At 50.5% G+C, this 21,885-nt stretch overlaps 1 protein-coding gene across 1 annotated transcript in view; it reads left to right on the forward strand.

The window, feature by feature from the left end:
- The first annotated feature begins 11,303 nt into the window (after window positions 1–11,303).
- The window catches only part of EVC (EvC ciliary complex subunit 1), a 111,883-nt gene continuing 101,301 nt past the window's right edge, over window positions 11,304–21,885 (forward strand). Inside the window, exons 1-2 of the mRNA XM_064286326.1 lie at window positions 11,304–11,318; window positions 14,841–14,969. Coding sequence (XP_064142396.1) covers window positions 11,304–11,318; window positions 14,841–14,969 — 144 coding nt within the window. The remainder of the gene's footprint in view (window positions 11,319–14,840; window positions 14,970–21,885) is intronic.

Below are 21,885 nucleotides of genomic sequence, written 5' to 3' on the forward strand. Positions count from 1 at the left end.
CACAGGACCCCAGGTGTCAGCGGGTCAGAACACAGGACCCCAGGTGTCAGCTGTCAAAACACAGGACCTCAAGGTGTCAGCAGGTCAGAACACAGGACCCCAGGTGTCAGCGGGTCAGAACACAGGACCCCAGGTGTCAGCGGGTCAGAACACAGGACCCCAGGTGTCAGCTGTCAAAACACAGGACCTCAAGGTGTCAGCAGGTCAGAACACAGGACCCCAGGTGTCAGCGGGTCAGAACACTGGACCCCAGGTGTCAGCGGGTCAGAACACAGGACCCCAGGTGTCAGCGGGTCAGAACACAGGACCCCAGGTGTCAGCGGGTCAGAACACTGGACCCCAGGTGTCAGCGGGTCAGAACACAGGACCCCAGGTGTCAGCTGTCAAAACACAGGACCTCAAGGTGTCAGCAGGTCAGAACACAGGACCCCAGGTGTCAGCGGGTCAGAACACAGGACCCCAGGTGTCAGCGGGTCAGAACACTGGACCCCAGGTGTCAGCGGGTCAGAACGCAGGACCCCAGGTGTCAGCTGTCAAAACACAGGACCTCAAGGTGTTAGCAGGTCAGAACACAGGACCCCAGGTGTCAGCAGGTCAGAACACAGAGCCCCAGGTGTCAGCGGGTCAGAACACAGGACCCGAGGTGTCAGCGGGTCAGAACACTGGACCCCAGGTGTCAGCGGGTCAGAACACAGGACCCCAGGTGTCAGCTGTCAAAATACAGGACCTCAAGGTGTCAGCAGGTCAGAACACAGGACCCCAGGTGTCAGCGGGTCAGAACACAGGACCCCAGGTGTCAGCGGGTCACAACACAGGACCCCAAGTGTCAGCGGGTCACAACACAGGACCCCAGGTGTCAGCGGGTCAGAACACCGGACTGGTCATTCCTGGGACAGTAAGCCTGGGCTCCTCCCAGAAGCCCTGAGGGCAGGCAGGGAAGCCTGGGCCTGGGGGGACGTTAAGCAGAGGAGGGACTTGGTTGGACAGAAGCCTGTCAGAGAACAGATGCCAGAGGATACAAATGGGGAAGGGAGGGCAGGGAGGAGACAGAGCGGCCTCAATTACAAAGGGCCAGAGGATCAGGGGTGGGGCTTGACTCCCATGGCAGTGGGTTGGGGGAGGGACAGACATCAGAGCCCACTGGGAGCAATGTTGGTAGGATCTGGTGACTAGCTGGTGGTGGGGGGATGATATCTAAGGTGACAGCCAGGTCCTGTGCCCTTCTAAGTCTGGGACCACAGAGGAAGGAGCAGGTTGAAGTGAGGAAGGGCTAAACCCAACAACCAGGAGAGTGCAAGTTACTTAAAACCCAGCCAGTAGTTTCAACTCCTTTAACAATCACCGGTGACGCGGTGGTTAAGTGTTTGGCTACTAACCAAAAGGTCAGTTCGAATCCACCAGCCACTCCTTGGAAACCTATGGGTCAGTTTACTGCATTAGTGAGAATTGACTCCACGGCACAGTTGTGTGTTTTGTTTTCTTTTGTTTTTTAACACTCCCTGGACGGCTCTGCTACTAACTGAAAGGTTGGCAGTTCTAATCTACCCAGAGGTCCTTCGGAATTCAGGTCTGGTGATCTGCTTCTGAAAGTCACAGCCTTGAAAACCCTACGCACACATGGGGTCGACTAGAGTCAGAACCCGCTCCATGGCAACTGGAGGCTAACACTGAGCGCTTAAGACCCAGGGGCATTACTTAGAGGAACTCCGCTAAGTCTCACGCAGCCCGTTTCAGGTAGATGCTGTGACTGACGGTCCCCCATTTACAGATCAGGAAACAGAGGCAGAGAAAGAAGGTGACTCACCAGCGCACAGAGCCTGCAGGCTGCAGAGCGGGTATCCACCCCGGCGAGAGCTCCATGCCTGAGGCCACTGCCCCGCGGCGTCTCCACCTTGCCCCTAAGTTTGGGGACTACAGGCGGGACTGGCTACTGCACAGTGCGAAGAGTCTCGGCAGATCCTGCCCTTCCTTTCGGATTCTTTGCCCAACACTAAGGGGACCTTCCTCCGCCCGCGGGTATAGACCGAGCCAGGCGGCCCGACTCAGGCTTGAGACTTGGGCGCGAGTCCCGGCGGCCCGAGGCGTCGCGGGGACACTTACCTGCGCAGTCGGTTCGGGCCCCGCTCCACTCGGCCCGGGAGGCATCCCTGGGCTGGACCGGGTCCCGGGAGCCGCGAGGGTCCCCGGGGGAGGCTGAGCGGCCAGGGGGTGCTGGAGAGTACCCGCGCCCTCAGGCAGTGCCAGGGCCGCGGCCAGAAGACCCCCGGCCAGCACCCACGGGGCGCCCGCGGGGCCCATCGCTGCCGGGACGAGCGACCCCCAAGTGCCCAGCGCCGCGGAGTGGCGGGAGCTTCCGGACCCCAGGCCCGCCCCGCCGCCGAGCATGCTCAGTGCGCGCGGGCGCCCAAAGTTTTCTGGAACAGACCCCGGCATCTGGGGCTTGACGGGCGTGGAGGCTGCCAGGGAGACTGGGAGGGAGCGCCGCTGGCGGGGCCGCTGCCATGCTCGGTTTGATCGCCCCACCCCAGGGCTCCGCCGTGCCCAAATCAGGTCGCGTCACTCCTGAGTCCCAAAGTTTTCAAGGATTCCAAGGGCACCTACCCAGTGCCTGGGTGGTGCCTAACCAATGGGTTGGAAGTTCGAGTCCACCCAGAGACACCTTTGAAGAAAGACCTGGCAATCTACTTTAGAAAAATCAGCCACTGAAAACCCTATTGCGCATAGTTCTACTCTGACACGCATGGGGTCGCCATGAGTTGGAATGGAATCGACCCCACTCCAACTGGTTTCTGATTTTAGAACCCTTTTGCTAATCCCTGCTGGGTTCTCTGAGTCTCAGCTCAGACTCACCTCCTCCAGGCAGCCTCCTCTGACGCACACACCTGGGCTGAATCAGAGCCACCTCCAGGTGCAGCAGCCCTGAGAAGCATTTGCAGAGATAGGGGAAAGTGTCCTGGAAAGCCCAAACGGGACAGGACATGACAGGGAGTGGGGCACCGAGGAGGGCTGGCAGCTCAGCACTGGCTCTGCAATGGGGGCAGAGGGAAAAGCAACCCTTGCTTCCTTTTGGGTTCAGTTCCCACAGTGCAGCACCCACTGCCTGAGGCCCCTCCACCGCCAGCCTCGTGTAAATCAGCCCCTGCACTGGCCCAGTTCACACACACAAAAACACATTCACACACACGCACTCACACGAACACACACCCCAGTCAGAGGCAGGGAGCCAGGCCAGTACATGGTGCCCTGTCATGCTTGATAAGGTAGAGGGTCAGTAAAAAATAGAGAGACCCTCCATGGGGTGAATTGACACAGTGGCTACAACGATGGTGAGGATGGCACAGGATTGGACAGTGTTTCGTTCTGTCAGACAGAAGGTCACAGAGTCAACACCACGACACCTAACAACGGCCACAACAAAGAAATACGCAGCATAAAGCAGTAACTTCAGGTTGCTGCCCCGGTAGAAGTTCCCAGGAGCCAAGTTTACCCCCTCTGTACCTTGGAGACTCTTCTAAGGAGACATCTGAGAAGCTCTGCAGAGTACAGAGGGCCCTGAAGCCAGACAGACGAGGGTATGATATATTCTGTCCCACTCCCCAGCTGTGTGACCTTGAAGAGTACCCTCTCCTCTGTAGCTGTGACTTTCTTCATCTTTAAAAAGGGATTTGGGGTAGTAGTTCCCACCTTGCCCACCTCAAAGGGTTGATGAGATAATGAAAGAAATGAGAAACTCAAGCTGGACATCCAGCTAAAAAGCACAAAACCCCGATTTCATTTTACTTAGATCCACAATCAATACCCACAGAAGCAGCAGTCAAGAAATCAAAAACGCATTGCACTAGGCAAATCAGCTACAAGAGATCTCTTTAAAGTGTTGAAAAGCAAAGACGTCACCTTGAGGACTAAGGTGCACCTGACCCAAGCAATGGCATTTTCAGTCACTTTATATACATGTGAAAGCTGGACAATGAATAAGGAAGACTAAAGAAGAATTGATGCCTTTGAATTGTGGTGTTGGTGAAGAATATTGAATATACCATGGACTGACGAAAGAAGGAACAAATCTGTCTTGAAGGAAGGACAACCAGAGTGTTCCTTGGAAGCAAGGATGGAGAGGAGAGACTGCGTCTCACATACTTTGGACATGTTGTCAGGAGGGATCGGTCCCTGGAGAAGGACATCATGGTTGGTAAAGCAGAGAGTCTGGGAAAAAAAGGAAGACCCTCAACAAGTTGGATTGACACAGTGGCTGCAACGATGGGCACAGGCATAGCAGATCTGGGTGGTGTTTCATTCTGTTGTGCACAGGGTCACTATGAATCGGAACCGACTCAACAGCACCTAACAACAACAACACTGGAGTCTTGGAAACCCTGGTAGCTTAGTGGTTAAGAGCTACGGCTGCTAACCAAAAGATTGGTAGTTCAAATCCACCAGGTGCTCCTTGGAAACCCCATGGGGCAGTTCTACTCCATGCTATAGGGTCACTATGAGTCGGAATTGACTCGACGGCAACAGTTTTGTTTTCACATTTTATAGGAGCCCCAGTGGTGCAGTGGTTAAGAACTTGGCTGCCAAGCAAAAGGTCAGCAGTCCGAATCCACCAGTCACTCCCTGGAAACCCTATGGGGCAGTTCTGCTCTGTCCCATAGGGTCACCGTGAGTCGGAATCCCCTCAGCAGCTTTCGGTTGGTGTATTAGACCCCATGGTCTGCCTGCTCTGCCATCACCACAGAATGTAGGCGTGTATGTGTATATGAGTGTGTGCGTGTGATTGTGTGTTTGTCTCTGTGTGTATGAGTGTGTATATGGGAGGGTCTGTGTGTATATGTATGTGTGTGAGTGTGAGTGTGTGTGTGTTTGCCGTTGCTCCAGCACCTAGGACAATAACTGGCATCTTTTTAGTAGTTAGTTGCTCAGAGTCCCTGGATGGTGCAGACAATTAAGTGCTCAACTGCTAACCCAAAGGTTGGCAGTTTGAATCCACCCAGAGGTGCCTCAGAAGAAGGACCTGGCAATCTACTTCAGCCTTTGAAGAAAAACCAGCCATTGGAAGCCTTACGAAGCACAGTTCTACTCTCACACACATGGGTTGTCAGGAGTCAGAATCAACTCAACAGTAACTGGAAAAAAGAGACACGGCGGCTGCTCAGTAAATGTTTGCTTAAAGGAGGAACAGGGGGCTGAAGTCATCTAGTTGTTTATGTCCCCGCAGGGTGTGAGACCTCAACACCTGGGACCTTGTCTGGCTCATTTCTTGTTTGCTTCATCGCTGGCCTCGCTCCCAGCAGGTTCTCGGAAAATGCTGATGAATGAATGAGGAGGCAATGAGTGAAAGACACAGCATCTCCTTCCTAGAGGGGGCTGGAGGTAACAGTCTCTGTACACAATGCCTCCCAGAAAAGCATCAGGCACCCACAAGGGAAAACAGGATGAAAACAGGGGTCTTCACGCTAACGAGTGGCTGAGGCTAAGGCCGCCCAAGGACAGCCTGCAGTTGATCACATAACCTTGCTGACCATGAACTTACCCCTCAGGAGGATGGGCTAATAATAGCACCCACTGACCCATCACAGAGAGCTGTCACGGCCTTGATGAGATCACCAGGCAAAATGATTGGCATATCCTAGGCGCTCAATAAATATAAACAGCCACACTATTGGGTGTCTATTTCTCCTTCTGAAGCCAGAAACTTGTACTATTTTGTAAGGATAATTGTTGTTGTTAGGTGCCATCCAGTCAACTCTGATTCATAGTGACCTTGTGCATAACAGAATGAAACGCTGCCCAGTCCTGTGCCATCCTCACAATTGTTGCTATGTTTAAGCCCATTGTTGCAGCCACTGTGTCAATCCATCTCATGGAGGGTCTCCCATTTTTTTGCTGACCCTCTGGTTTTCCAAGCATGATGTCCTTCTCCAGGGACCGGTCCCTTCTGATGTGTCCACAGTAAGCGAGCTGAAGTCTCGCCATCCTCTCTTCTAAGGAGCATCCTGGCTGTACTTCTTCCCAGACAGATCTGTTTGTGCTTCTGGCAGTTCCCAGTAGATACATTCAGTATTCTTCCCCGACACCACATCAAATTTTTGTCTTCCTTATTCACTATCCAGTTTTGACATGCATTTGAGACGACTGAGAATACCATGCACATCTTAGTCCTCAAAGTGACATCTTTGCTTTTTAAGATTTTGTTTGTAAAGCCAGAATCTTCCCAAACGGTGCTCCTGGCAGGCCTCTGTCGCCGGGCATGCTCAGTGCGAGGCAGAGGAGGGAAGGGTGGCTGAAGCTGGGGCTGCGGCCCAGGCTCCTCCCTCGGGCTCGCTCGGCCGGCGGCCCTGGAAAGGGGAGCAAGCGAAGGGAGGCGCCGCGCAGGCAGCCATGTCTCTGGCCCGCGGGCCCCGCGCCCCGCAGCGCTGGCCTGGCGGGCTGGGCGCGGCGGCGGCGGCGGCGGGCGGGTGGCCGGCGGCCTGAGCCCGGATGACCCGCGGCGCGGTGGCCTGCGGGGACGCCGCGCGGCTGTTGGTGGGCAGCGAGGCCGTGCGCCCCGCGCCCGCGCTGCTGGCCCCCGCGGTCCTGCTGGGCGCGGCGCTCGGCCTCTGCTGCGCCCTCTGGCTCGGCTGCCGCGCCGGCCGCCTGCAGCCCAGGCGCCAGGTGGGTCCGCCCGGGGCAGCCGGGGAGGGGCGGCCGGCGCGGGCCTCCGGGCCCCGGGGTACGAGAGCGGGCTCTGCAGCCACTCGCAGCGAGATCGCGGGCTCCGGGCTCCCTTTGACTTCAGAGGGAGGAGGCCGAGCGACAAGAGGACATTGACCTGCTGTCCCCCAGAAGTGGCGGCTCCATCCGACTCTGCTGTGTGATTTTAGCCCGGTAACCCGTTGCTGTCGAGTGATTCCGGCTCAAAGCCACCCTGTGGGACAGAGTAAAATGCCCCATAGAGTTTCCTGGGCTGTAATTTTTATGGGAGCAGATTGCCAGGTCTTTTCTCTGGTGGAGCAGCTGGGGTACCAACGGCCTGCCTTTCGGATAGCAGCCCAGCATTTAACCACTGCACCACCAGGGCTCCTGGACAAGCTGCTAAACCTTCTGGGCCTCGGTCTCCTTACCTGTAGCATTTCCAGTGGGTTTGGGCTCTGTGCTGTCAGAGGGGCCTAGCTCAGCGAGGGGGCTTTGGATTTCACCCCCTGGTTGTCAGTTCTTGCTCCTGCTGCTTCCTTGCTGTGTGGGCTCCCTAGCCTTTCTGATCCCCAGCTTCCTTTTCTGCATTCATTCATGCATGCATTTATTCATTCCTACATTCATTCATTCATCCTCTGCAGTAAAACGTTGCTGAGCTCCTTCTACTGAGGCTTAGACTACACAGGGATGTGCAGGAGAGACCCTGCCCTCCACCGCTTGAGGTTCACAGCCTCAAGTTACAAGTAACCATTTGATGGTAACATAGCCTGGTTAGTTTTGTGATGGGGAATGACAATGCTAGCTAGCGTTTTATCGAGCACTAACTCTGCTGGGCACAGGGCTAGACACTCTACAGGAGTTATCTCACTTAAGTCTGCATAGCACCTTACTGAGCCAGCTCCACCCACGTCCCCATTTTACAGATGAGGAGACTGAGGCACAGAGAGGTTAAGTAACTTGCCAGAATGGCAGCTGTGTATCTAACCCCAAAGCCCAAGCCCCTAACCACTCTGTTCAGTGTGGCGGGGTTCTGATGCGGATGGAGGGCGGGGGCAGGGGGATGGCTGCCTGGAGGAGATGAATGGATCCTTCACCTGCGATTGTTGTCAGGAAATTGGATTTTCATGGCAATGTCTGGAATATGGCACGCGTTGGATAAATCCTTATCCAAACCCACTGCCGTTGAGTCAATTCCGACTCATAGCAAACCTGTAGGAGAGAGTAGAACTGCCCCATAGGGTTTCCAAGGCTGTGATCTTTACGGGAGCGGACTGCCACATCTTTCTGCTGTGCAGCAGCTGGTGGGTTCCAGCTGAGCACTTAACCACTGCACTAACAGTGTTCTTTGATAAATCGTGGTAGGATCATTCTTGTAGGTGCTTGCATTGTTGACTTTGTAAGGTCTACCTGGGAGAATCTGAGAGAAGCTGGTGTGGTCTTCTCCCCCAGAACCCTGGCCCACGTGGCAGGTAACAGGTGTGTGCACAGCCTCTTTCAGCCTGCAGGGAACCTCTGGGGGAGTGTTTTGCTGCAAAGGGGTGATCAAAGTGGACATTTATTTTTTTATCCTCACTCCAATCCTAGAGGTTATTTTTCATCCATAAATGGTGAGGCTGAGATTTGAGCCCCGGTCTGCCTGAACCCCAAAGCCAGGGCTTTAAACGTTTGTTACCTGGTGAGGTGGGGGTTGTTGTTAGGGGCCGTAGAGTTGCTTCCAACTCATAGCGACCCCTTGTACAACAGAACAAAACACTGCCCGGTCCTGTGCCATTCTCACAATCATTGCTATTCTCAAGCTCGTTGTCACATTCACTGTGTTAGTCCATCTCATTGAAGGTCTTCCTCTTTATCACTGACCCTCTACTTTACCAAGCATGATGTCCTTCTCCAGGGACTGGTCCCTCCTGACAACGTGTCCAAAGTATGTGAGACGTAGTCTCACCATCCTGGCTTCTGAGGAGCATTCTGGCTGTACTTCTTCCAGGAAAGATTTGTTTGTTCTTCTGGCAGTTCATAGTATACTCAATATTCTCTGCCAAGGCCATAATTCAAAGGTGGGGGGTTAGCGCTTCCATTTCACAGCTGAGTAAGCCAAGGCTCAGCGGGGTTAATCAAGTTGTCTGGGCTCTTGAAGCTGCTCAGTGATGAGCTGTACTAGTCCAGGTGGGGATGACGGTGACTCAGACCAGAGTGGTCATCTTGGAGGGGGCACTGGCTCTAGGGCAGGGCCGACAGGATTTTCTGATGGCTTGAACGTGACCTTTGCGGCTGCCTCCTTTCTGATGGGCCTCCTTTCTCCTTACCTCCTGTTTCTAAAATGCACATCTGACAGTATGACTCTCCTGATGAAAAACCTCCGGAGACTCCTGGTTGCCTACAAAGGACCAAGTCCAAATTCCAAATTAGCATGATGCCTAATGTGGCTTACCTTGCTGGGGGCCATCCCACCCGAGGCACAGTTATGCACGTGCCTGCGCTGCATTTTGCTCTCCAGCCACACAGGAGATCCGGTTCCCCAGACGCCTCTGTGCGTCGGCACACATGTACGTTCTCTGCCGTGGTGACCTGTCTCTGCCTCTTTGGCTGCTCCTTTTCTCAGACCCAGAGAGAAGAACCCCTGGGGGAGCCTTCTCTGACCCTCCAGGCTCCATCAGACACTTCCTCCTCCTTGCTTCCAGAGCATTCTTCCCTCTCTTCCCCTGGTCCAAGTTACAGACTCATCATTTTATCTTGCAACATCTCCCTTTCGTCATTTATGTTTTATTATGATTTTACTTATTTAGCTCATCATTTAAAAATGTTTCTTTGCATCAGACATCATTTACAAGTATCCGTTTACAAGGTTTGCTAAAATAAAAAACACAAAACACGCAAACGAACAGCAACACCGCTACCCGTTCCTCACCCCTGGAAGCCACTCCCTTGTTCAGCTCTTTCAGCTAATGTTTCTGACTCCTAGGGACCCTATGTGACAGAGTAGAACTGCCCTATCATAGAGTTTCCTAGGCTGTAGTCTTTACGGGATTGGTGGCTCAGTGGTTAAGAGCTATGGCTGCTAACCAAAAGGTTGGCAGTTGGCATTCACCAGCTGCTCCTTGGAAACCCTGTGGGGCAGTTCTACTCTGTCCTATAAGGTCGCAATGAGTGGGAATTAACTCGAAGGCAGTGAGTTTAATCTTTCCAGGAGCAGATTGACAGGTCTTTCTCCCTTGAAGCCGCCAGTGGGTTCAAATCACAGACCTTTAGGTTATCAGATGAGTGCTTAACCATTGAGCCACCAGGATTTACTCATATTTCTAAATAACTTGCTTACATTGCTGCTTTTTTTTTTTTTTTTTTGCATTTTTGGCTTTAGGCAATACTTTTTGATATCCCACTGTGGAAGGGGAGAATTTCCCTCTCTTTCCCCCCCCTCCTTCATACATGTGCCCACCCCTCCGCCGCTCCCCTCCCCTCCCTATGTGGCTAGAGGATGATTTTGGTTCAATCAGCAGTCACTGTTTCCATTATTACAATTCTGTAAACTTTGTTCACTGCTAGTCAAATGCTAATTATGGTTACAGTTATTTTCCTTTCTTACTCAACATTTCTTTTGTCCCAAAGTGAAGTTGCCCAGTTTTGGGTTTTTTTTTTTTTTTTTGGTTTGGTTTGGTTTTGGTTTTTTACTTAGATTCTATGTACTTACCATTCATTTGGAGTCCCTGGGTGGTGCAAATGGCTCACATGCTCTGCTGCTAACTGAAAGGCTGGAGATTCAGGGGCACCTCAGAAAAAAGGCCTGGCAATCTACTTCTGAAAAATCAGCCACTGAAAACCCTATGGAGTACAGTTCTCCTCTGCCACACCTTGGGTTGCCGTGAGTCAGAGGTGACTCGACAGCATCTGCTATCGTTCATTTACCACCATCTCTCCCCCGTTTATGTACATTGCCTTTCAGTACATCTCAATATTTCATATGTGATCAATCTTATCATCTTGAAAAAAAATCTCTCCTCAGACCTTCCCACCTGTCCAGACCACAGATACTCAAAGTGTGCCCTGACCGGCAGCGTTAGCATCACCATAAACTTGTTAGAAATGCAAATTCTTGCACTCTACCCTAGCCTTGCTGAATCAGACTCTGGAGAAGCTGGGCTTATTAGCAAGTCCTCCTGGTAAGTTCTGTGATCTTAAAAGTTAGAGAAGAGCTACTCTAGGTTTTAGCTGTCACCGTTGAGATCTCTCAGGACCATAATGATGGAACTTCCTCACTTCTCTCCTGGGCTGGAGCCTCTGTTTCAGGGATCCGTGCACTTGTCTTTCTTGGCCAACTTCCTCACACAGATGAAGCGCATCCTACAGTAGCTTTCTGAGAAAGGGATGGATACAGCTCTTTTGAGAATTTGTATGTCTGAAAGGCGGCATCATCACTCCGTAAATGTTGGATGAATAAAGGAGTGTCTTGGTGTCCCCCACACCTCACAAAGCACCCTGCCCTCCCTCCCCTCTGAATCCCACTGCGTGAGCACACAGTGGGCCCCAACCAGACTCAGCTTGGCATGATTCAATCAGTGGCCTTTCTGCTTCACTGTCCTGCATTTCTGGACACCTGCCCTGGGCCAGGGACTTGCGGGGCACAGGGAAACGTGGGGATGTGTGAGGCACCCGTATGTACACACCCAGGAGTAGGAGTTTACTTTTAATTATGCAGTGAACATTTACTAAACTTCTGTCTCTGAGGAGCCCTGGTGGTGCAGTGTTTACATTGCTTGGTTGCTAACTGAAAGGTCGACAGTTTGAACCCACCAGCCCTTCCACAGGAGAAAGATGTGGCAGACTGCTTCTGTAAAGATTACAGCCTTGGAAACCCCATGGGGGAGTTCTCCTCTGTCCTGTAGGGTCACTCTGAGTTGAAATTGACTTGATGGCAATGGATTCTTCTGTCTTTGGTACCTGGGAATCCTGGATGGAGGGTAGAGTCAGAGGCAGAGCAGGGAGGTTCAATAGAAAGGATGAATCAGGATCAGAAAGTACATGTGTGCCTTATAAGAACCTCAAGGATGAGGACAGGTCTTCTGATTTCCCCCAGCAAGTCCTTTGTTCAACTGGGCACAGACTTCTTCTCAAATTGATGGGAAGTTCACACCCATTGTTCAGCTGCTCTGTGGGGTTAAGATCAGAGCTCCATCAAAGAGTTTTGTTGGCAGGAAACACAGTAGGGAACACGCTTATTGGCATATAGAGCTTCTTAAACCCGTCCTTCCAACTTATATTAGTGGCAGTATTAGCAATCCCATTTTACAGGTGGAGAAACTGAGGCTCTTAGAGCTTCAGTGACTTTAAACATAGACTATTGAAACATCACCAGGTGCCTTTGAGTTGATTTCATGTGTGTCACAGTAGAACTGTGCTCCATAAGGTTTTAATGAATGATTTTTTCAGAAAGAAATCACCGGACATTTCTTCTGAGGTGCCTCTGGGTGGACTGAAACCTCCAACCTTTCAGTTAGTGGCACGTCTAAACATGTTGTTGTTGTGTGCCATTAAGTTGATTCTGACTCATAGCAACCCTGTAGGACAGAAGAGAACTGCCTCATGGGGTTTCCAAGGCTGTAATCTTGAGGGAAGCAGACTGCCACATCTTTCTCCTATGGAGTAGCTGGTGAGTTTGAGCAGGCAAATGCTCATAGAGATACCTAAAACTTAGACTTTATGCTTTAAAGCAGTTTTAGGGTCACAGAAAAATTGAACAGAAAGTACAGAGGGTCCCCATATGCCCCCTCGGCCCCCTGTCCGGGGTTTCTTTATTATCAACACCCTGCACTCCTGGGTTCATGTGTTACAACTGATGAACCACTATTGATGTACTGTTACTACATAAAGTCTGTGGTTTACATTAGGGTTCACTCTTGTGTTGTATAGTCCCATGAGTTTTGACAAATCATTATCATGTGTCCATGACAGTACCATGCAGAATAGTTTCACTGCCCTAAAAGTGCACAGTACTCCACCTAGTCATCCCTTCCCGCGTCCCCTGAGCCCCTGGCAGCCACTGATCTTTGTACTGTCTCTGTTGTTTTGCCTTTAAAGGTGGAGAATACATAAGATCACTGGTGCCACCATTGTCTGGCCATTCAGACCCAAACCTTGGACTCATCCCTGACTCCTCGCTTTCTCTCCCACTCCCTTGGCATCTCGTCTGATAGGAAGACATCCTGTTGGTTCTGTCGTCAAAACATATGCAGAGCCTGGCTCTTTGTTTGCACCCCGGCACACACCCTGGTCTGCACCCACTTTCTCCCTAAGGAGCCAGCTGCTCTGCCTCTGACTGTGTTCTCCAGCCAGCACTCCACGTGGTGCCCTCACAGGGCACATCTGACTGGTCAGATCGTGCCGCTTCTCTGCTCACGATATTCTGCAGGCTTCCCCTCGAACTCAGAGTCAGATCCAAGGTCTTCTCATGGCCTAGGAAGCCCTACATGATCTAGTCCCTGCCATCGCTCCAGCCCCATCGTCTACCCCTCTGTGCCTGACAACCCCCACAGGGGCCTCCTGCACGTGCTGAATACGCACCTGCCTCAAGGCCTTTGCACTTGCCATTCCCCCTCCCAGGAATGCTCTTCCCTGAAGTATCTCAATGGCTTGCTCCCTTCCTTTTTCAAGTTTCTTCCCAAATCTGCCTTATCCAAGAGGCCTTCGCCTCCCATCCCTCTCCATCCCCATCCTCTGTTATTTTTCTATGACACTCTTCACCCCTGACATGCCATGTATTTGTTTGTTTACATTTCTCGTCTCCGAGTTGGATTCTGCTCAACAGCAGTGGGTCTTCTGTCACTAGAACGTAAGCTCCGTGAGGGCAGGGACTTTGTACATTTTGGTCATTACTTTATTCCCAGTGCCTAGAACAAGACTTGGCACATTCGTTGTTGTTGTTGGGTGCCATTGAGTTGGTTTCGACTCATACTGACCCTAGAGGACAGAGCAGCACTGCACTGCAGGGTTTCCTAGGCTGTAATCGTTATGGGAGAAGATCGCCAGGTTTTTTCGCCCATAGAGTGACTCATGGATTCGAACCACCAACCTTTTGGGTAACAGTGGAGTGCTTAACCATTGAACCACCGGGGCTCCTTGGCGTACAGGAGATGCTCAGTAATAATTACTGACTAATTCAGTGGCAAACTGGTGGTATTTCTCCCGTATCAAAGATTATATCTGTAAACAGCTAGTGGTCAAAGAGGGACTTGATGAAGGTCTCAGGCATAAGAGTTTAAGTACTTCACAACAGAAACCACTGTATAATTTAATAGTTTTTTGTTTTGTTTTTGCCATCAAGTCATTTGTGACTCATGGCAATCCCACATGTGTCAGAGTAGGACTCTGCTCCATAGGTGTTTAGTGGCTGATTTTTTTTGACAGTAGATTGCCAGGCCTTTCTTTGGAGGCACCACCGGGTGGACTCAAACTTCCAGTCTTTCAGTTAGCAGCCAAGTGCGTTAACCATTTGCGCTAACAACAGCAACTAACAACAAGGTACTGCCTTAAGAATGCATACATATATACGTACCAGCTGCTGTTGAATCAGTCCTGATTTATGGCAACCCATGTGTTGCAAAGTAGAACTGTGCTCCACTGGGTTTTCAATGGCTGATTTTTTGGATCTTATTGCCAGGCCATTCTTCCAAGGCACCTCCAGGTGGATTGCACTACCAACGTCTTGGTTAATGGCCAAGTGTTTAGCCATTTGTGCCATCTAGGGACTCCTTTCCTTAAGAGTAATCCAGTGAAATTATGGTGGATGAGAGGAGACTCAGTACTTGTGTGCCATTTCCTATGCTAAGCCATCACCCTGCCGGAGCTCACAGTCTCACACGGGCCACAGAGCCAAGAGAAAAGTGGAATGAGCTTTGCTCAGACTCTTTCCTCCAAGTCCTGAGGGTGCACTGAGATGGGACAGCTCCTGTCTTGGGGGCGTCGGGGCAGGCTTCTTGGGAGGGGGATGCCTGAACAGTCTTGAAGGTTGTGTAGCAGCTCCAGGTGGGCGTGGAAAGAGGGCATTGCAGACACAGGGCCACACCTGCAAAGGCTCAGACATGAGCAGAGGGGACAGAGACAGAGAGCTGAGGGCTATGTCACCGGAGGGTACCAGGCTGACTGACTTCAGTGCTGTGCCCCACCCCTTTTGATTTTAGAGAGACGACACTCAGAGTCTGCTCAAGAACCTGGAGTGTGGTGTGCAGACCCCCTCGGGAACGGGCTCCCCATCAAGGAAGAGGAGGAGGAGGGAAGCACAGCCATCCAAGGATGCTGGGGTGCTGGAGGTAAGCTCTCTGAATGCACTCATCTGCCAGGGTGCAGGGTGGTGTCGAATGTCCCACCTGGCAGCACAGCTGTCATCCAGAGGAGGCTCTGACAGATATTTTTCCCCAATAGGCTTCTTTTTTTTTTTTTCAAGCATTTTTTAGAATAATTTATTTTATTTTGTTGTTGTTGAGAATGTACACAGCACAAGCATACACCAGTTCAAATTTCTACGTGTACAATTGGGCAACATTGATTACATTCTTCAAGTCATGCAAGCATTCTCACTCTCCCTTTCTGAGTTCTTCCTTCCCCACTAACATAAACCCATTGCCCCCTAAGAATTCTTAGTCATCTAGCACTGCTGTGACAGAAATACCACAAGTGGATGGTTTCAATAAACAGGAGTTTATTCTCTCTCAGTCTAGTGGACTAGAAGTCCAAAGTCAGGGCATCAGCTCGAGGGAAGGCTTCCTTTCTCTGTTAGGTTTGGAGGAAGGTCCTTGTCATCAGTCTTCCCCTGGACTAAAAGCTTCTCAGCACAGGGACTCCAGGTCCAAAGGACACGCTCTTCTCCTGGCTCTACTTTCTTGACGGTATAAAGGTCCCCCATCCCTCTGCTCGCTTCTCTCTTTTATATCTCAAAAGAGATTGGCTTTAGTTGTAGATTTATTTTGTAGATTGAGTCTACATAACTGCCATTAATCCCATCTCATTAACGTCATAGAGATAGGATTTACAACACATAGGAAAATCACATCAGATGACAAAATGGTGGACAATCACACAATACTGGGAATCATGACCTAGCCAAGTGGGCAGATATTTTGGGGGGACACAGTTCAATCCCTGACAGTTCCTATCTAATCTTTCTAGTTGCTGTTATCACTTTGATACCATATAGATAGTTCTTAAAGAGCACAATGCTCAAGGCAGAACTTTTTTACTAGTTAAGCTAGACTTTTTTTTACTATTTGGTTTTAACAAGACTTCAGGGGATATTTTTGGTTTAAGGTTTAAAGACTATTTGAGGGCAGTAGTTTTGGGAGTTCATCCAGGCTCTATGGCTCCAGAAAGTCTGGATTCCATGAGAATTTGAAATTCTCTTCTCCAGTAGCCTTCTTTTTTAAGGTATAATTTACATATAATGAAATGCAGAGGTTGTAAGTTTATGGTTTGATGAGTTTGACAAATGTACACACCCATGTGACTGACACCCCAATCAAGAACACATCCGTTGCCCCAGAAAGTTCCCTGGTGCTCCTTCCGGCAAATTCCGCCCTTACGGAGGTAACCGCTGCTGGGAGTTCCGTCACCAGGGATTCATTTCACGTGTTCTAGAACTTCATATAAATGGAATTGTGTGTTGCTTTTGTGTCTGCTCTCCCTCAACATAGCGATTTCGGGATTTATCTCTCTTATGTGTGTCTCAGTGGTTCATCCGTTTTTATTGCTCAGTCGTAGTCCATTGAATGGGGTCAGTGGTGGTTCAGTGGGAGAATTCTCGCCTCCCATGAGGGAGACGTGGGTTCAATTCCTAGCCAGTGCACCTCATGTGCAGCCACCACCATCTGTCAGCGGGGGCTTGTGTGTTGCCGAGCTGCTGAACAGGTGTCAGCGGAGCCTCCAGACTAAGAGGGACTAGGAAGAAAGGCCTGGTGGTCTGCTTCTGAAAATCAGCCAGGGAGAACCCTGTGGATCCGAACAGTCTGACCCACACCCCATCACGAGGATGGCACAGAACTGGGCAGCGTTTTGTCCTGTGGCGTATGGGGCACCGTGAGTTGGGGCTGACCTGACAGCAACAAACCGCACCGACAGCTGTATCTCACTGGGCAGATACTCCACGGTTCACTTATCCGTTCCCCAGCTGGTGCACGTTTGGGAGATGGACTGGGCTGTTCCCAGTGTTTGGCTTTTATGAACGAGGCTCCTATGGACCTTTATGTGCGAGTCTTTTGTTTTCATTTCTCAAGTAAATGTTTAGGAGTGGGGCTGCTGGGTCTCTGGCAGGGACGTTAAAAGGCTGAGGCTATGATTCTCTCTGCTCTCCACTTTCTGGCACCCTCATTCTGCCCAGCCCTGCACCTACTCCCCAGAGCACTGCTCCCCATGTGAGCTATGTGGACAGAGAGTATTATGGATTGAATTGTGTCCCCCAGAAATGTGTGTCAACCTGGCTAGGCCATGATTCCCAGTATTGTGTGATTGTCCACCATTTAGTCATCCGATGTGATCTTCCTATGTGATATAAATCCTGCCTCCATGATGTTAATGAGGCAGGATTTGAGGCAGTTATGTTAATGAGGCAGAACTCAATGTACAAGATTAGGTTGCATCTTAAACCAATCTCTTTTGAGATATAAAAGAGAAAAGTGAGCAGAGAGACATGGGGAGCTCATACCATCAAGAAACAAGAGGCAGGTAATAGCGCATCCTTTGGACCCAGGGTCCCCGTGCCGAGAAGCTCCTCCACCAGGGGTAGATTGATGACAAGGACCTTCCCCCAGAGCTGACAGAGAGAGAAAACCTTCCCCTAGAGCTGACACCCTAAATTTGGACTTGTAGCCTCCTAGACTGTGAGAGAATACATTTCTCTTTGTTAAAGCCATCCATTTGTGGTATTTCCGCTATAGCAGCACTGGATGACTAAGACAGGGTGTTTCTTCCAAATTTGTGGTATTTCTAGTCACTTCCTGGTCTCCCAGAAGGTACTGCAGACTTCAGTACTTCAGGCTCAACCACCCAAAGTTAAAAAATAACATGGATGAACCTTGAAAACATTATGCTGAGTGAAATAAGCCAGTCACCAAAGGGCAAATATTGCATGAGCCCACTTACATAAAATATCTACAACAGGCAAATGTATAGAGACCCACGTCTACCAGTGGTTCCCAGAGCTGGGAGGTTGGGGAAGGGGGAGTCGTTGCTTGGGAGTCACTGAGCTTCCGCTAAAGATGATGGAAGATTTGCAAACAAGTAGTAGTGATGTTTGCACAACATGATCAAAGCACTGGATGTCACTGAATTGTGCACCTAAAAAATGCCGAAACAGCAAATTTTGTTATTTTTGTAGATATACTCACCGCAATAAAAATAAATGAATAAAGCAAAGTGTACACTACACAGAAGTACTCGTAAAAGTATAATTTCTTTTAAAAATTAACTACAAATTGTCATTTTTCTGTCTTTGTTAAAAATTACTAAAGAAAACAGAATAAACCCATTGCCGTCAAGTCGATTCCAACTCTTAGCGGCCCCGTAGGACAGAGTAGAACTGCTCCGTAGGGTTTCTGAGGAGCTGATGGTGGATTCAAACTGCTGACCTTTTGGTGAGCAGCCAAACGCTTAACCGCTGCTCCTCCAGGGCTCCAGAGAGCAGGATAGTGGAAGTGTGTATAAATATATGTCTCTGTATATGTACACGTATATGTGTATATATGTGTATGTGTGTATATATAAGATAAGGAGCCCTAGTGGCACAACGGTTAAGCACCCAGCTGCTAACCAAAAGGTCACCAGTTCAAACTCACCAGAGGCTCCTTGGGAGAAAAGACCCGGTGATCTGCTCCCGTAAAGATTACAGCCTAGGAAACTCTTTGGAGCAGTTCTGCTCTGTCCTGTAGGGTCACTGTGAGTCTGAATTGACTCAGTGGCAATGAATAATAAATCCTTCTGTCCACCCCTCTCTGTTTGCACCTCTCCCCTGTACGGCCCTGTAAGTCTGTGTGTGTGTGTGTGTGTGTGTGTGTGTGTGTGTGTATGCCTGTGTGTGTGTAACAGTGCATGTGAGTCTCTGGGTGTGTGCTGTCTCCCCCTCTGGGTTTCTCTCTCTCCCTTTTTTCCACCTGTATCACTGTTGTGTGTGCGTGTGTAACAGTGCATGTGAGTCTGTGGGTGTGTGGTGCCTCCCTTCTCTTGGTTTCCTTCCACCTGTGGCACTGCCTTGGGGCGGTCCTAACAAAGTACCACAGACTGGGGGGCTTAAGACAACAGAAACATGTCCTCTGGCGTGCTGGAGGCCGGAGGTCTGAAGCCAGGGTGTCAGCAGGGCTGCGCTCCCTCTGAAGGCTCTAGGGGAGGACCTTCTCTTGCCTCTTGTAGCTTCTGGTGGTCCATGTGTTCCCTGTGGCTAGATCACTGCCGTCTCTGCCTGTCGTTACATGGCTGTCCCCGCTCTGTCTCTGTGTCTCTCCTCCTTTATAAGGACACCTGTCATGTAGGATTAGGACCACCCTGCTCCAGTCTGACCTCATGTGAACTTAACTGGTAACATCTTCAAAGACCCTATTTCCAAACAAGGTCACAGCTGGGGTTGGGGGGCAACCCATAACACGCCCCCATCTATCCATCTCTACTTCCCTGTCCCCCTCGCTCCATACTATTAACCCCTGCTCACCCCGGGGTAGCTTTGTTGTTGTTAGGTGCCTTCGACTCATAGTGACCCCATGTGACAGAGCAGAACTGCCCCACAGGGTTTTCTAGGCTGCAGTCTTTACCTGAGTAGATCACCAGGTCTTCGTCCCGTGGAGCTGATGAGTAGGTTCAAACTGCCAACCTTTCCGTTAGCAGCCAGGCACTTAACCATTGCACCACCAGGGCTCCTTTAGGGCAGCTTTGGATGTGATGAGAAGAACTCTGGCCTTGGGATCCAGAGTCCTGGAATCCAGGCCCAGCTTTGCCATGTGCTTCCTGTGTGATATTGGACGAGAAAGTAACCCTTCCGAGCCTCCAGTTTCTCACCGTGGCAATGACAGTAATGAGGCTACCAACCCCCGTCCCAGGGCCACCCAGGACGGAGTTAGCCCAGGTGAACATTCCTGCCACACAACAGTTGCTCAGAGTTGGCAGTGGAGCCCAAGACTTTCCACTCCCCAGGAAAGCGAACTCAGCTTTTGCGCCTAGGCATGTTTTACCTGTTAACCATTTAGCTACGCCCCATTGTCAGGCTAATCATTGCCAAGAGTCAAGTTAAAGGTCTCCCTCTTCCACTGACTGCTTGGCCGGAATGCCGCAGCCTTTGGCAGTCTGCAGGGACGGGTCACCAGCGAGCAAGGCAGGCACGGGCTTAATTGTGCTTACTTACTAACCTGTGGTGCACGATTTCACCTGGGTTTCACCGTCAAAGATGTGCACTACAGAATAGCAAGTAAACACAAGCCCATGGGTTCCTTGCTTGCTATAAGCTGGCGCATACTGTGTTTACCGCCCCTGGCAGTCTGAGTTTGTCAGTCCAAGGTGGGCAGGACTATTTTGGGCTGGGTGAGTTGAGCTATAACCCCACTGCCCTCCAGTGTGCAGAAAATCAAGGTGTCCGTGGTCCGAGCCGCTCCTTGAACGAACTCTGTTTTGATCAAGAGCGCCCTTCAGCCAGAACAAACAGAAAATTCCAGAAGGCTCTGAGGCATGCTACCCCATAGCCTGGGTTCTCTCCCCCGTTGTTCTGCTTTGGACGAGGGAGAAGGGGACAGGCTGGTGAGGGATGCATTTCTGCCATCTCTGAAAAGAACACCTTCCTGTCGCCCAGTGAAATGGCTTTTTTTCCCCTACAATTGTGCTTTACCCAATTTTCTGAATAATTGCATTGCTCCAGCTGAAGAAGTTTTACATCGTAAATGTGTGCTGCAGCCGATTTTCTGAATAATTGTACTGCTTCAGCGAGGGAGGTTATTAGAGCGTGGAGGACATCCGAACTTAATAAGAAGAGCCGTTAAAAAGACAAAACGAAAGCAGAGAATGCTGTTCAGGTAGCAGAAGCCAGTTCACGCCTGACTCCGTGTGCCAAGTGCTTCCCCATCCTTCATTCCTGCAAACCCACCGCTGCCATCGGCACCTGACCTCCAGGGGACTGCAGTCAGAGGGTCTCCACACGGGTGCAAGAGTGCCATCAGCCGGCGAGTGGACTCTGATTCCTGGTGACCCGTATGTTGCATAATAGAATTGTGTTCCTTAGGGTTTTCAATGGCTGTGACCTTTTGGAAGCAGATTGCCAGGCCTTTCTTCTGAGGCACCTCTGGGTAGACTCAAACCTCCAACCTTTCGCTTAGTAGCCGAGTGCTTAACTATTTGTGCCACTCCCGGGCTCATTATCAGCTTGGGACTGTGTTTTGAACGCACATGTCCAGCCCCCCCCAGGTCCTCCTTTTGTGGGTGTCAGGTGGTACCAAGCACCTACGTCCTTTTCTTCTTATCATCTTTTCACATGAATTGCAGTTAAGTGCAGTTGTCGTTTGGTGTCTTGAAGATGAGCCCCTGGGGAGCAGAAGACCATACCTTCCTCACTCTCCCCACACCTTCCATCTGCCCTTTCGTTTCCCTCTATTTGGAAGAAGTGCAAAATGCACACTGTTCTTTCTGCTTCTTCACCTTCTTCTTGAGCAAATGAGCTTTCACTTGACCATCACCTGGGGCCGGCTTGTGGGGTCCAGCCAGGGGCGGATTGTCCAATAGTCAAGGTAAGCACGGTGCTTACCTCACTTACCAGATCATCTATAGTGAACAGTTTTGCATTTTTTTCATCACATCAAAGATTCTGCTTCAAACAAAGTGGGAGGCCTCACTCTACCTGATTTTTAGAACCTGTTATACCACCACAGTAGTCAAAACAGCCTGGTACTGGTAAAACAGATACATAGACCAGTGGAGCAGAATTGAGAAGCCAGACGTAAATTCAACCACCTATGAGCAGCTGATATTTGACAAAGGCCTAGAACCTGTTAGCCTGGAAAAGGCAGTCTCTTTAACAGATGGTGCTGGCGTAACTGGATATCCACCTGCAAAAAAATGAAGCGAGACCCATACCTCACACCATGCACGAAAACTAACTCAAAATGGATCGAAGACCTAAATATAAAATCTAAAATGATTAAGATCATGGAAGAAAAAATAGGGAAAAGGCTAGGAGCCCTAATACATGGCATAAGCAGAATACAAAAC

The sequence above is a fragment of the Loxodonta africana genome, chromosome 5, assembly GCF_030014295.1.
Source record: "Loxodonta africana isolate mLoxAfr1 chromosome 5, mLoxAfr1.hap2, whole genome shotgun sequence".
Lineage (NCBI taxonomy): Eukaryota > Metazoa > Chordata > Mammalia > Proboscidea > Elephantidae > Loxodonta > Loxodonta africana.